At 40.7% G+C, this 16,513-nt stretch overlaps 1 protein-coding gene across 1 annotated transcript in view; it reads right to left on the reverse strand.

Moving 5' to 3' along the window:
* CHPF (chondroitin polymerizing factor) overlaps positions 1-14,784 on the reverse strand; it is a 22,827-nt gene extending 8,043 nt beyond the window's left edge. Inside the window, exons 1-3 of the mRNA XM_015815183.1 lie at positions 14,470-14,784; positions 1,985-2,549; positions 959-1,141 (exon numbers count right to left, since the gene is read on the reverse strand). Coding sequence (XP_015670669.1) covers positions 959-1,141; positions 1,985-2,549; positions 14,470-14,774 — 1,053 coding nt within the window. The 5' untranslated portion in view covers positions 14,775-14,784. The remainder of the gene's footprint in view (positions 1-958; positions 1,142-1,984; positions 2,550-14,469) is intronic.
* Between the last annotated feature and the right edge of the window lie 1,729 nt (positions 14,785-16,513).

Consider the following 16,513-nt stretch of genomic DNA (forward strand, 5'->3'; position numbering starts at 1 on the left):
GGGCCTGGCCTAGGGAGGATTTTTAAATTGGGTTTCTTAGAAATTTTAATTACCACAACACTAAAATATTGGTTTTAATTTGGTTTTATTCGGTGGGGTGTGTGGGTTTGTCTTTGTTTTTTAAAAAATGTTGTGAGCCGCCCTGAGTCCTTCGGGAGAAGGGCGGGATACAAATTGAATAAAATGAAATGAAAATGAATGAATTAGAGAAGATACATTTTCAGTAGCTGGGAAACAGGGCAGAATTGCCAACAATTATCAGAGCCAGAATCAAAACCAGAGCCAGAAATGGATGGCACTAATTTTCTCTCATCTTTTTTCAATATCCCAACATCGTCTGTTCTTCTCTTTTTCCTCTTCTTATTAGAAGAAGGAACAAAGGGAACCTGAGATCTGGCCAAAGGACAGCTGATCTAACTCTATCTTAACAGATATGAGAGGATGAATAGCTTTGATTATAATTCTTCCTAACCAATTCCTCGGAGGTGTGGAATTCTAATTCCCAGAATTCCACAAAATGGCACAACGGATGAAGAATTCCAGGAGCTGAAGTCCACCAGGCTAAAGAAGAATGTTCTCTTATGGTAAGATGACCAATCGTCCTACTTTAGGGAGGACAGTCCTTCTTTTGTACTCATTTAAACAATAATGAATAGGTATGTAAGCATAATTACAATATAAAATGTTATTGTTACAAATGTTTTTTATTATGCATTTATCATATTATAGTGTATTCTGTATTGTTGCAATGAATAAAATGTTTTATTTACGATATTTTTTTCTTCAATTTATTTGTGTCCTCCTTCTCATTGTAAAAAAGGTGGTCACCTTACTTATGGGTACTGCTCAACCTGACTGATTTTTCTGAAAAATTAACGTGGCAGCAGAATGAAAGCAGGCGTGTCAAGAAAAAGTCAAGGGAACTTTGGGTCAGAATCTCGGAATCTGCCCACCTTACCTGTAGCTGCTGGATCTCTTGATAAGTGCGCTCCAGCTCTACACGAGCAAAGTGCCTGTGCAGCCGATACATCTGAAGAGGGTCCAGCACTGGGTGAACAGTGAATGCAGCATTGAATTGTGGATCGCTCTCCTTCTCAGGGTCTGTGTTCTTCCCAAGCTCAAAGTAATGGTAGCGTAAGCCCTGGCAGAGAAGAGGGAAAGAAGCACGTCAGTCTGGAAATTTCAGCCTTTCCAGCAAATACACCCAGAGGCTAACCAGCATCTCTCTTTCTGATTTGCTAGCAAAATAAAAAACTGCTGAAGAAGACGCTCAGCTTTCAGTTGGAGGGCAGGTATGACCAAGAACGTACTTCACAACAGACTATTCTCTCAAGTCACTCCTGATCTTTGAATAAAAACATCCAGTGGGCAAATTGTTCTTGTTCTTTGCTTTTTGCTTATTTCACCACTCTTCAAGTCATCCTGTTCTTGGACTGGACTCCTTGGTCCGGAGATAGGATGGAACTGAACGATTTTTAAAAAGTGCTTTTTTTAAAATTTAGTCTCACTGGAAACACAAGGGCAAATGTACTGATTACTTTAAATCTCAAGGGCTCCTTACAATGAAAGACAGCACCAGAATATTGCCTCCTTTTTACCCAGAAAGAAAAGTTTTGCCCATAGTAAAATAGCAGTTAGAGCTACAAAAACAATAGTTAAGTAGCATTCCCTCAGTGAAAAGATCCCCACAGGAAACATGTTCCACCAAAAGTGAGTCCTGTTTCAAAATGATTCATAGATGTCTCTTTGATTCCAAAAGCCCAATGAGGTTTTAAGATAACAATTTGAATAGGAGATATCTGATAACTGCATAACACGCATATCAGAATTCTACTCTTTGAATCCTCGTGTGGTAAAAGCAAAGGGTTTCCCCTCTTTTCCATTTCTCAAAACTTGTGACTGTGAAGATATCACACACAAGCAAAGCTATCCCCACAGAAGGAGGAAACAAGACGTGGCCACATCAGAGGAAACAAAGCCTCACCTCCTGCTCTGCCACGCAGTCTATTCCTGTGTAGTCAATGATACAGCGGCCCAGCCATTCATCGGGGCGTGCACTCAAGATATCGTTCCGGCAGCTTTCCAAGTGAGGCTGCAAACGCAGGAGCAAAGCTCGGGAAAGCAGGTAACCAAAGCCACCGTAGCAGTAGTGCCCCTGAGTGTCCCCACCAATGAACTCCTCTGGTCGGCCCATGTAGAGCAGAGTGTCGATGCTGAGATGAGAGGCCAGGTGGTTCACCCGATGGGCTTCGACGTAAGTATCATCCTGCACCAGGAACACCCAATCAAAGTCTGACAGGTAATGGTCTATCATGTATTTGACAGTCTGGTACATGTTCCATATGGGCCTCTCATCTCCATGCGTCACCACTGTCATGCCGTGGGGCACCTTGCGCCCCCGGGTGCCCGTGAAGTAGATCAGGCGCTCCAGCCGGTGGCCTAGTGTTCGATTCACTGCCACTGCCAGCGAGTTCAATGTGTTCTTTGAAGTCAGCACACCCACAAAGAGACGCTGCCGCATACCCAGCTCTGTGCTGATATATCGGGTCCTTCAGGAGTAGGGAGGAAATGCAGGAAAAAATGAAAAGAAAACAAGACAAGACAGTTAAGTCTCCTCTCCTCCAACAATCACACCCTGCCAGTCATGGGAAGGGCATCTCAGCCCTGCGCTTCATAGCAATTGGCCAATCTCTAAAGATGTGCAAACAGTTTCATTATCAAAATGTCCCAGTCCTAACATTTGTTGTCCCAATGATATAAGAAGAGATCCAATGTCAAATAGCCTGTTCCTATCTTACCAGCAAGGTCAGAATAGCATTTGGGGGTTGGGGAGGCTTAAAGGACAAAATGTTTCGCTTATATGTAAAAGTTGGTGTATTAAAATTTTGTAGAGAAATAATGTAAAGTTTTATGAAAAGGAGATGCTCGGCCAGTACCCCCAAACTGCATCCGAAGGATGAGGAAAGGAAGGAGGTGGGATGTGTGGGGTGGTTGAAAGAGAAGAGAGAGGTGTAGGTAGGAGGATAGGAGGGGAGGAGGGAAGTAGGTAGGAAGGGTGAAAGAGAGGGTGGATGCAGGGGGGGGGGGCTGCCGAGCTGCTCTGAAATTTTTATGTCTGTATTAATATGATTTTTTCACTAATGTATACCATATTTGTATTAAGACTTTGGGGGGGGGGTTAGTTGAAAAATCAATAAAAGTTTGTTGGTAAAAAAAGAAGCGTGGAGAGATTAGGAGAGTATGGATACAAATTTGAAGGAATGCAAAAATGGTTATGTAATCATAATCATAACCCTGGGAAGGAGGAGGTGAGAAAGAAACTCAAAATAATCCCACCTTAATTGTCTGCCCAGTTTTTAAAGTTTTTAAATGCCCTACCTACAACAATAAAATAATTCAGTAAAAAATGTTTTGCTTATTTTACTAATCACCCTCGGGATATTTGAAGAATAGGCACCACCTAGTGGAAGTTAGGCACTGACAATGGACATATTTGGAGACCTCAAACTCAAGTTTTTCCATAAAATCCACTGTTTTCACCCCTGCTTGCTCATGTACAGAAGGATCTGCATAAGGTAAAACCTGCTTGTTTTGTGCTATAGTTGTAGCATATATTATGCCTGTGAAAATACAGACTCCACATGGCTGAGGAAAATCATGTTGATCTTCACCCAACCAAGGAAGATACAAGAGATGATATTTTTTGGGGGGGGGGACTAATGAGACTTCTGTATTTATATAAAAATCATAGTTCCTATGCCTAAACCATAAAAAAGCAGTTTCCATCTACTGGAACCATGTGCACATTATCTTTTATATAAGTAAATACGATTGATATTTTGACCTGCTCCTATTCACTTCGTCAGCTAATTTCTCCTTCCCAACAATTAATGATCATTAGACATATTATTGCATTTACTAGTACTACACACAGGTTCACAAATACCCTGTTATCTTTACTTCTGATGCATTCTATCTTCTTTCTCTTCCCATCATCACATTTCTGATCTGGAAGTTCCACCCTCAGGTGGGGAGGAGGGCTTCCTACTTTTGGCTGTCCTACTCTATAAAATACCATGTACTGTACATTATTGTTGCTTCATCAGTAATAATTCTGTATATTCCATAAGCAGAAAGCCAGGTTAAAGACACCAGGTTAGAACCCAGGAAACTTCTGGTTCCATCTTAGGCACAAAGTCAACTGGGTGACTTGGGCCAGTCACTCTCTCCCTCATTCCTAGGAAGGGAGCAGTGGCAAAACACTTACAAAACTGCTGCCAAGAAATAACTACAGGGACTGGTCCAGTCAGGGCCAGGAGTCAACACTGATTTAAAGGATACAAGCATAACATAACATACCGGTAACATAACTTAACATAACTTAACATAACATATAACATTACATTACATTACATTACATTACATTACATTACATTACATTACATTACATTACATTACATTACATTATATGCAATCAATCTTTGGCATTTTAGCAAAAGCTAAAATCCTACTTGATTCAAAGAGCACTGTACTATACTTGCAAAAATGCTAAATATCACTGTATTTTTAACGATGTTTCAGAATGTTGTGCCCTGTTAAAAGATTGTGCTCCCTACAATTAAGTACAGTATATGCTTTCAACCAGCTAACTATCAAATGCTGGGTAAAGAAGAAAAAAAACATTTAAAATTTTAATGTATTGCAAAGTATGCAGTTTTCAAATGAGATGCTGTCAGAGGGGCCTCTTTTGGAAACCAATGAACAAGGAGATGACCGTAACAGGTTAGAGTCTGGAGTGCCTTAGGGGTCCCACTGTCTGGGCAGGACTAATAATATCCTGGAGGGTCAAATCAAGTTGGTAAAAGAATGTCAACTCTTTAGCCCTGCTCTTTGGAAAATGATAAAAATAGCCAAGAGTAAATAGACTTGTAGCCTATTTATTTATGTAAACAATTGTGAATCACATACACAATCTGGAACAAGCAGATTGTGGCCACTGGATCCAACTATAATTCTGGCAATGAGAGCCCAAAGAAGGAAAAAAAGTTAGGCAAACCTTAGAACATACCAGAGAGCAATTTTATTTCCCTCAAAGTTCTTTACTCGTTTTCTTATCTAAAAAAACCTCTCAATTTTCCTTGAGGTTTACTTTTCCATATAATTCTTTCTACTAAGGAGATGTGATTCCATTTTCAAGTTTTGGAAGCAGGTTCCATCCAAGATGAACTATCCAGCATAACAGCAACGTCACTGTAATATCTACATTCAGTTTCTATAATCAAAAAAATGACTTTGTAAAGTGCCATACAGTTCAGAATCATAAAGTTGGAAGCAGCCACTTAGGCCATCAAATCTAGCCCTCCTCAGGGCAGTAATCCAAAACAGAGCATCCCAGAAAGATGGTTATCTAGCTTGTATTCAAACATATTAAATAAAAAGAAGCCTATTAGTGCTCCAGATAATTGGTAAACTGCTCTTACGATAAGGCGCCTATTTTTAACATTCAATTCCTATAATTTAGATCTACTATTCCACGGCCCACATTCTGGAACAAGAGAGAGCAACTTCTGATCTTCCCGTAATTCAGATATTTGATGTTTTCTCAAGGCTAAACGTACCCAGGACCTTTAATCTATTTTCATAGGTCTTAACTTCCAGTCCCCTGATTATTTCTATCTCTTTGCCTGATTCCTTTTTAAAGTGCATAGCACAGAACTAAACACGGTGTTCAAGATGGGTCTAACTAATGCAGAACAATTATGTCCGATAACTTGAAAACGAGATCTCTCTTGGTTCTGGATTATATCCACAGTATACCCACCTTCAGTTAAGAAAGTTACCAATCAAAAATGAGATTTAAACTGGCAAAATTAGTTCTTCGTCAATCCATGCCGAGGTATATGATAATACAGAAATTCTATAATGATAAGTAATAATAAGACCTTTACAGGTCAATTTCTTTATGATATGCTCTAGAAAAGGGGTAGGCAAACTTGGCTCTTTTATGACTCGTGGACTTCAACTCCCAGAATTCCTGAGCCAGCATGGCTCAGCTTGGAAACCTCTCCCTCTCCCCTCAGCATGGCTGGCTCAGGAATTCTGGGAGTTGAAGTCCACGAGTCATAAAAGAGCCAAGGTTGCCTACCCCTGCTCTAGAACCTTCCCAAGTATCAATGTCAGACCAACTATCTATACTTTGCTAGATCTTTCTTTTCTCCTTTCTGAAGTTAGGGTCTATATTTCTAGTAATCAGACACTTCCCCAAAGCTCAAGGGTTTCTCAGGGACATTATAAAAAGGTTTGGCCATTCCTCCTTTAGTATCTTTGGAAGAGGTTTTACCAAGTCCGGAAGGTTTAAAGTCATTTGAAATCAAGCAGTACCGCCTCAATTTTCTGCCAATGTGAAGCTTTGCCTTGCCTCTTCACCCTGCTTTTCACATTTTCAAAATGGAACCCTGTTTCTGAGATGGGTACTTCTACGATTTCTTGAGTATCTGTACCATTTTGCTTTCTTCGCGAAGTCTTTACTTTTCTTTTGAATGTTATCGATCTATACCAGTCTTTTTTTTGTGTTATTCTTACCATTATTTACTCTGGGTGTTCATTTTCTAACACAGTTCAACTTCATCCCTCTGTGAACTGGCTTTCATTCTATTTCTTATATGTCCTCCTTTTCATTTTTAGATTTTCATTAAGCATTTTTGTCTCACTGGGGTTTTTTATGTTCTCCATTTTTATCTTAACTGGAACAGTTTGTAATCTTCAGTGGCCATATTTTATTGGAAAAAATAAAGGACAAACCTGAAAAGGGAGCAAATCTGAAAAGAGGCTTCCCTTTGCTTTACAAAGGGAAATTCAAGAACAAATTAAGAAAATAAATAAAATTAAATAAATCTAACAGATAACCTTCTGAAATAAAGGACTGTCTTTTATAATGAAGGACATATGGTTACCGCATTCTAATGTCATATCCTTGGGAATTCCCATCCTGCTTGAGGTCTTTTTCATAATAGCTTTTCCTCCCAAAGAATCCTATTTATTATTACTCTTAAGTTCATTAAAATCCACCTCTGAAGATATATGTGTTTGACTAATCTCTGTTTTCTATTTCTCTTAAAATCAGGAACTCCAACCTTACACAGTCACTGCCCTCCAGTATACCTGCTACTTTCATTTCCTCAGCTAAGTCTATTGATTAATATCAAATAGAAACAGCTGATCATTTTGTCTTCCTTCACTCTCTGAAAGAGATTATTGTTGGCAAGACAAGCCAGGGATTTCCTTGAAGGATAATGTTTGGCAGAAGTTGTCTCCTGTCAAATGTTGGAAGTAAATGATTACTGTGTCAAGTGATTCCGGTGTATTGTTAACTACTGTATATACAACAAGCCAGAATCCCAGCCAAAGAAATGAATCAAATGCCACATAGTAGGCATCCTGATCCAATCTGCTTTAGTACAGCACTCTTTCCTTTCCAGGTCAGATGACATTGGCTGCAACTACGAGATCAGTTTCCTGGAAAGAGTTAATCATAATCTCCAGATGAGCTGAATATAGCAAGAGCAGCAGGAAGGACATGAAAGGAAGAAGAGGGGAGGGTGTTACAATTAGAATTTATTGTCCAAGGAATCTGGGATTCCATCATAATTTCATGTCTGCAATGGCAAGTCTCTTTTTCTCTGGTGAAAAATGGCTTTGGCACTGGGTTTGTCAATTTTTTCCAAATACGTTTATGATTGGTAACTCAAAATTTGTTTAATGCATGGTAGTAAATCCTCAGAACAAAGCTTCGACATTAGGAAAAGCCTATCGTGCATTTTGAAAGATCACTAAATGAAACAATTAGAAAAGTTAATTAGTTTTATATATTCAGAATATATATATATATATACACACACACACATAAGTACATAAAAACAGTATGTTATATAAATCAAGCCAATATTAAAATAAATCAAGAGTTATATATTTTCAAATCCAAGTTTTTCTTCAATCCTTCGATAAGGTCAGAGGGCTAATCTTACTAGGCTAATACCATCCATCACAGAATTAAAAGAAGCTTCTTATATGCCTAAACATCTCTAACTATTAAAAGAACTCTTAAGAGTTCATTTACTCAAGCACCAAAAGAAAAAAAAAATCGGCAACCAATTCTGTTTATAATGTAGCTTCTTGTTTTATAAAAGCAGACGGCTCTTAGTTCTGATAAATGTTGACTGTAAATTCTTTGACTTAAAAATCATGCTGGTTTGTCTTCTTAGTTGTGAGTTGTTAAAATATCAGAAGGCAGAGCAACCTGTCAAAGAATTCTATTACACAAACTCGAAAAGTGGATGAGATGTTTTTCATGAAGGTAAAAACTCTTGTTTGCCATGCTCCGGGGGATTTGATTTCCCATAACAATTTCACTGATCCTCATAGTAAGAGAAAATACAGTACACAGGAACTGAGTCAGGCAAAAGATGGGCGAAAGCATTTACCTGGCTCAATATTAATACTACAGTGTTGGAAGACAGATGGCCTTTCTCTACAATTAGCTTCAGAGTTTTCTAATTCAAATGCAGCAGGAAGTCCTTGCTCTCCAGCCACTCCCATCTCTAACCTCATTCACAGTAGACTCATTCAAAACCTCCACTTCCTGTTCATTACTCTCTCCTGTGGAAACACAACTCATTCAATCTCTCCTTTCTGGACCCCTACTGCTGATCTCACCCAGCAGACAGAAATTGAATTTGGAGCCCTCAGAAGAGAAACTGAATGCAGCAGATTGCAGTGGTCCTAAATGTTAAGTTGTTATATACTGTATCCTCATACAGATGGCAAAAAGGAACCAAGACGAGGAATGAAAAAAAGTTCAGATCAATGTCAGAAAGTAAGGAATAAAGAATGCTGTGCACACTGAGGATAGAGAAATTAAGTGCCAATTCTGAATGGGAAGAATATATTAGAAAGGTAAAGAGAAAACACACAGCGATGAAGACAAATTCTCAGAAGGTCCCAAGCTACCAATTGGTAGAATTAACCACCGGTATCTATTAAATATACAGCATCTCTGTAACATTCTTGGAAGAGCAGATGTTTCCATAATTAGAAGAACTGACACTTTACCGAAAGGAAGTAATAAACTAAGCAACAATTAAGGAAACAAAAAGAACATGCAACTGGAGATTAGCAAATCTCCTAGCTTCCTCCATCTGCAGTATTCTCGTTCATGCACCTAGCCACTCAGTTTCAATTTCTGTAATCCTAAGTGGTGTCTGCCTTTCTCTGGGAAAATTCACTGCCCTGGATCTTTTGAATCATCCATCACCTTCCCCAAGAGAAAACATGTTGCCTGCCACAATGTGGAAATCTCCACTAGAGTGACCTCAACATTATCCAGTTCTCTGGCTGCTACACAGTTAACAGGGAAGAATCCCTGCAAAAACTAATGGGGATTGTCTCGACTACATAGAAATTGGAGTCTTTAGTTTCATCCTTAAGATACTTATCAAACTTTGGTCTGACTGTCACTTATGAGCAGGGATACTGCATTAGGTGGTTTCAGGACCCAGCTGACCACCACCCTCTTCAAAGCAAACTCAGGTAAGTGCTGGGAACAAGCCAGAACAACCCCATCTACAGATAAGAGACCTCAATATATCATCTATGGAAAGGAAAAAATCCTTCTCCCAACTCTCAGCTCCGTTATCTCTTTCGTTTCAATTATGCCCAGGTCATTATTGAGTATTAAGAAATCATTGCACCCCTTTGTTCCATATTCATACTGTCTTCAAATGAGAGGAAGGGCAAAAAAAAAAAAAGCAGTGGAGAGATGAGTAGAGGGTACATGCCTCAATGCAGCCATATGCACAATGTCACCTTGAACACCAAGTATCCAAGATGATTGCATAGCCCTACCTGGTGACAGCATGGCATATTTTAGTTTTGCCTTTGTCTATCTCAATTAGGTGTCCACAAGCCAACATGGCACCACACCAAAAGTTGTCTTTCTGCACGCCCACTCTCCTACAGCTGTGGATGCAGAAAGCTTAAGTATGTGATCAACTACTTATCAGCTTGGCTTTTTCCCTCCTGAATTCACAAGGCATTTACCACCTCCTCTGCTACTCTGTTGGAGACAATGGCAACTTACTTTACACAAGCAGCAATTGTAACAAGAAGACAAAACAACCAAGTAGGATGGTAAATCACTGTGAGTCCAACCATCTGCACCCAACTATCTATCCAATTTTATTATATCATCCTACTTATTCCCTGTCCTGGAATTTGGACTAATACGAGGCTGGGGAAACAGTTTTCATTTGGTTTTATACAGAGGCTATATTTGCTCTGATGCAATTTTTTTTTTGGGGGGGGGAGCACCATGCTAGCAGAAAGAGAAAGGCAAAGCCAGAAATTGAGAGAATTCTATCTTCAGGAATCTGTCTTTTTCTTCAGGCTGCAAAGAAGCAATCAGTTATGCCAGAGATCACCCTTGTGGAGCACTGTCTATATTAGGATGAAGACCAAATGAAATTAAGCAAGAGGTTATATAGATTGTGCTCCTCTAGAGGCAGAAGGCTAAGAGTCCTCCTGTAGTTTGCTCTGTTTTTGCCAAAGAAGATTAGATAGATTTTTAATTACTTAATCGGCCAGGGAAGCTTTAATGTAAGCGTAAATACAGATAGTCCTTGAGTTTCAACAGTTCATTTAGTGACTGTTCAAAGTTACAACGGCACTGAAAAAAAGTGATTTGCGACCATTTTTTACACTTAACAACATTCCCATGGTCACAGGATCAAAATTCAAACACTTGGCAACTGACATATTTATGACCATTACAATGTCCTGGGGTCATGGAAGCACTTTTTGCAAACTTCTGACAAGTAAAGTCAGTGGGAAGCCAGAGTCACTTAACAACCGTGTTACTAACTTAACTACAATGTAGCAAGAAAGGTAATAAAATGGGGCAACATTCACTTAACTGTCTCACTTAGCAACAGAAATGTTGGTATCAATTATGGTCATAAACTGAGGACTACCTGTATACATATTCTCTGATTCCTCCCCCCCCCATCCCATAGAAACTCTGGCCCTTCATCTGAAAAGACTGGAAATCAGTACTTATTTGTGTGTGTGTGTGTGTGTGTGTGTGTGTGTGTGTGTGTGTGTGTACACATAAAAATGGAGGTGCAGTCGTTTCACATTATCTTCAGCAGCGTCCAAGGCTTTGGAAAAACACAATTCCAACTTTTCTGCCTCACAGCAAATTAACTATTAATGGCAGCACAGCATGATAAAACAGGACAGAAAAGGTGCTTCTGTAATGTTTTTATCCAATTTGGGCCAGAAGCTGCAGACCAGAAATGTATCTAAAAATATGCCTCAAATGCATTTCAGCCCTCATTAGTTATGCCTATACATAGTCAAGGTACAGTGAATGGAGGTGAGCAGCACTGCACAAAAAAGTTTTGTTGGTTTATTCTTTAAGGCAATAATAGACAGGCAATTCCTGCTCAATAAGCAGTAAATTCTCCAATCACAAGGAATGGCTGGAGGTCTACCAGAGGAATTCTGTTGGTAGACTTAGTTTCCCTTTCTACTCGTGCCACAAAATAGATGCCTGAGCAGTCATAGGCTTTATAGCTTGTGCAACTGTAACATTTGACACACTCCCTGCTGCAGGGAAAGGGGGAACTAGAGCATTTCTACATATAAAAAGAAGTGGCATCAGGAGAAATGCATTTTCTCAGGACAAAGTATTCTTTTTGAGAGTTGAAATGATTCTTAACCCATCTTTTCCCCCCAGAGTATTTAAGATAGCAACCGTATGGATTTGATGATTAGAAAAAACAGTAGATAATAGAAAAATGAAAAATATGTTGTAAAGAGCTCAATGTGACATTATACTTTTATCTGCTGTGAAGGAAAGTCAGAAGCCACTTCCAAATATTTCTTTTTCTTTCTTGTTTTGCTCTGCACTTTTGGTTGTGTGTTCTCTCTCTTTTTTCTTCTACTCATTTTTCTATCTTAATCATTAGCTTCTGTGGGTTATTTTTCTCATTTAAAATGTAATAAAGTTGCATGTCTTAATAAATAGAGCCTGAAGCACTTCTTTTGCATGATTTTCAAAATGTGCCAAGCCTTGACATATTATTTCTACATTCATTGTTTCAAAGATGGGCAGACTTCGGGCTTAAATCTGCTTTATTTTTCACTAACCACACAAATCAACCAACTACTGTAAATCGGATTGAGGAGACATATAACCTTCACCTCAGCATTTGTTCTGGATATCAGTATTAAAAGGGTTCAGCCCTTTTACCAATAAAAAAGGGGGGTGAGACTACTTTGGATGTCTTCTTCCCTTTCTGCATTCTTCTGCAGCATAATTGAAGACTAGGGGGCACCTCACTGCTGCTAAAGGAAACAAGGAAACAGAAACTTGTCTGGATCCCCTGCAAATCCCCAGGAAACCTTACAACAGATCCTGATCCACTGTCCGCCCTTGCATTAATCTTACAACAAACTCCACTGTCTGAAAATATTTTGAAGGAGCCCAAACAGTTGTGTGACTCAGCCCTCTCCTCCAGCCTGCTCAGAATCAGCCAGAGCCACACTACTTAGTTTGTGGGAGCAGCTGCCATCAGCACTCCTCCTCAGTTCTAGCCCACATCTTTCTAAAGGAAGCTATTTGCACAGAAGGACTTCCTGAACAGTGAGAGTGCAGCCCAAAGCTTTCCTGTGGGAGATCAGGTGCAGAGATCCATCAAGCTCAAGCCCCACTACCAGAGAACAACTCTGCAAAAACAAAAAAACAAACCATGTGAACCCATGAATAACAGCCCTGCAAATATCATGCTGCCCTCAGCCCACTTTTCCTGGGTATTCATTTAAAAAACAAGGCATAAATCCTTCTAAGCTCTTTAAAACTAGGAGTTTCCTTCAACTGTATCACAGTGGTATAGGAAGCTGCAGCTAAATTATGAATGATTCTAAGCACACCAATCCTTCAAGAGGCGAGTTAAGCTATGGCACTCACTTGTCCAGGGTGTAAGATGACTACCAGTTTGGATGGCTTTAAAAAAAGTCTCAGCCAAATTGATAGAGGAAAAGATTATCAATGATTATTAGTCATGCAGGTTATATATTATGTCTACTGTTGACTACAGCTCGATTTGCTGCACTGTTTGCTGATTTTGACTTATACATCTCTAACCACATTGAATCTATGGTTTCCTTTCATATTAGCTTTTGCCCAATTTAAAGTTTTCCCAGTGAGGCTTAATGGCATATATCCCATTATCAAGGCGGACCCAGTCGGCAGATCTATGAAATGGAAACTTTTCTCTAGCAGCATCTCAGTTGTAAAATTCTCTTCTAGAATAAACCAACTGCCTCCAAGTTGTACTGGGATTTGGGATGGTGGTGTTTGCAGGATATTTATAAATTCTGGTAATTATGGTTCACCTTTAACATTTTGTTTTTCTCATTTTAGTTTTTTCCTATTTTCTTAAAAATTTGATTGTACGTTGTTCTGAAAGTCCTGGTTGGCAGAAAAAGCCATGCATAATACTGTAAATAAGAACAAAATACTGTTTATTTTCTAAATGCACTTGTGTTATCTAATAAAGTAGTCTGCTGTGAGCCATGATACCCAGGAACCACAAATACAACTATGTTCTATATAGGCAGACCTTAGGAGGTCGGACTACAAGGCCCCTTCCAGTCCTATGATTCCCTTTTTTGGGCAGGACAAGAATCAGCACTTCCAGTTTCATATCATACTAAGATTTGCATAAGGACATACTGGCTTTGTCAATGGATAGTGCAGTCAATAAGTCACCTGTGGTTTGTAAACCATGTTTATATCATTTATGACTGGAATTCTGGTTTTGTGGACACAAAAAACCTTCAAAGATTAGGCTTTTATTTCCAGCTTGATAACTGTTTGTAGTAATTTTTTGGCGTCTTCTAGGTTTGCAAGTCATATGAAGCTTGGTTATCCAAGCTTGTTAGTGACAGCCACTTCCAAATGGAGCCAATGGATACACACAAGCATATGCATATGTATTTATTTTAAAAACTTAGTTTGTCACACTTCAAACCTAAGATTTTACAAATCTAAACTCCTGAGCAATCTGGTTTTAGTGGGACGCTAAACTGGCCCTCAAACCTTCATTTCCTAACTACTTACTTCATGGGGCTATTCCAATGTCATATGAAAGCAGTCCTATTGTTTAGATATTGATGCTGGTAGGCCAAGAACTAAACAGACCCACACACACAGGCCTAAACCAGTTGCTGATCCACATCAGCATTTACAAAAGGCCACAGGTTGTCCATAAGGCTCCCTGCACTTGATGCCCAACACAAATGGTGGCTCAGAGGTTACACGGAGAAGACATCCCAATCCCCATTTGGAAAACAGTTTGTGTTCCAGACCCATCTTCCCCAACCTCTCCCGTTCCCCTTCCCCATAGGTACCTGATGGTTTTTTTGGTCACCTTCCCTGGGTTCAGAGGCTTGTAGGGCAGGACGCGGGGCTCCCAGCTCTGCTCGGGCTCTGTGCCTAGACCCCCAGAGACCGAATTCGGTTTGCGGGCAGCGTTGCCCTGCCCTCCTTGATGCTGATGCTGCTCCAGGCCCCCTTCACGGAAGCTGCCATGGCCGGGCCCACACGGCTCCTCCACCCAGGTTACACTGAGCAGGCTAAGCGTGAAACCTAGAGACACCCCGACCACCACGGGCCCCACAGGACGCAGGAGCGACAGAAGCGAAGAGAAGCGCATGGCACCGGCTGTGGGGTCCCGAGACCCGGACAAAACCCGGAGGGGGGACCAAGTTAAAGGGACAAAAGGGGGGAGGGCAACAAGCACCGAAGAAGCGCCCTTCGTAGGTGTGGGGATTCCGGGCTGCAGAACCTGGGTGCCTGCCCAGGGAGATCCCAAGGGCCCTCTTTAACCCGCACAGCACTCTTGGGGATCGGGGCAGCAAAGGACCATTCCCACGAGACGGGGAGGGAACCCGCTAGCGGCGTGGGGGTCCTGAGCAGAGGGAGGGGCGGCTGCAGCTAAGTAACGGAGGAGGTGGGCCCGGCCCAATTCCGGAAACCTTTGAAGGAGCAGCGCCTATTGGTCCAGCCGTTCCATGCCGGCCCTGGAGAAGAAGTGGAGGGTGGGGGTGTCAGTCCTTCGCCTCTTCTCGCTGAACGGGAACAGCACCGTGGAAACGTCACTCCCGCTTCTCTTGGAAGAGCCGCCGCTGCCGCTGGCGCCGCCGTCCGACGTGTCACCCTGGATAGTCCCGCCTTCTCCGCCGAGCCGTCATTCGTCCGGCCGCGCCCCCTTCCCTCCTCAGCCAATCCCCGGCCGAAAATGCAGAGCCCGCCTTAAGTTCCTAAGCCCGACTGAATTCGGGAATAGGATGGGGTCGTTAAAGGGGTGCAGAGCCTAAAAGGCTCCTGGTTTGTGCCAATTCGTACCAATCTTATTGGGTGCCCAACCCCGGCTTCGGTGTCAAGGCTTGGCACCTGGAGTACAATGCCTTTTTGAATCTGGATGGTAGCAACCGTGAATCAAGGTGACATGGATGGATTGGAACACGCAAGACTTCTATTATGAAGCGTGCAACTATTTGCAACCGTTAGCAGTAGGAGAACGCTCTTGAAATGGGGGTGGGTGGGGTGGGGGTGGGAGAAGTTAATAAGTTTCCTGCATGCAGAAACCTAGCAAATCAGGAAGCTACCCGAATTCGAATTTTTCCTCTTTTTCTCATAATTATCTACCGTAGTTACCGAGAGGGAAAGGATTCGAGTATGACTTCCTTGCAGATTAAAGTGGAATTTCCAGTCTGCCACTTTGGATCTTTTCTCTCATACTGTTAAAAGCATAAGATTCCCCTTTATTGCCTAAATCACAAGGAGAAATAATGAAATAGTAAAGATTTCTTAGAATTGAGGTTATCTTTGGGAGAATTTCTTGGCAGCAGTAAAGATATGATTTCTCCCCATTGTCTTCATCTGGGTGTTTTTTTTCATTTCCCTGCCTAGTTTTTTTTTTTTTTTTAATTTGGGATTTCCTCATGGTCAAGATTTTCAAAGCAAGCATATACTGATGTGTGTACATATATCTTCATTCTTGTACTCAAATATAAATATATATTCTGCCATCTACAGAAATCATGCAGTTTTGAACTTTTATTATACAGCATATCCAGTCTCAATTTAAGTAAAATGGGATGGGAATCAGGAAAGACAAATCAATGTTTCCTTTACAATTCTCTCAGTGTGGGTACATGCAGTCCATGAAGCTTTCACATCATTTCCCAGAATGGCTGTTATTCCGTTGTAGCGAACACAACAAAAACATTATTACAGTCAGTCTTTAATATTGAGAACAGATCTTTAAAGTGCCATATTCTCTTGTTTTCTTTCCTGCACCCTGTTTATAGTGATGTTTGGGACCTCAAGCTATTATCTTTTCATACCACATTCTGAAGTCATAAAAATGGTTTTCTTTATATAGTTCTG

Source organism: Protobothrops mucrosquamatus, unplaced genomic scaffold (genome assembly GCF_001527695.2).
Source record: "Protobothrops mucrosquamatus isolate PMUCROS unplaced genomic scaffold, P.Mucros_1.0 scaffold324, whole genome shotgun sequence".
NCBI lineage: Eukaryota > Metazoa > Chordata > Lepidosauria > Squamata > Viperidae > Protobothrops > Protobothrops mucrosquamatus.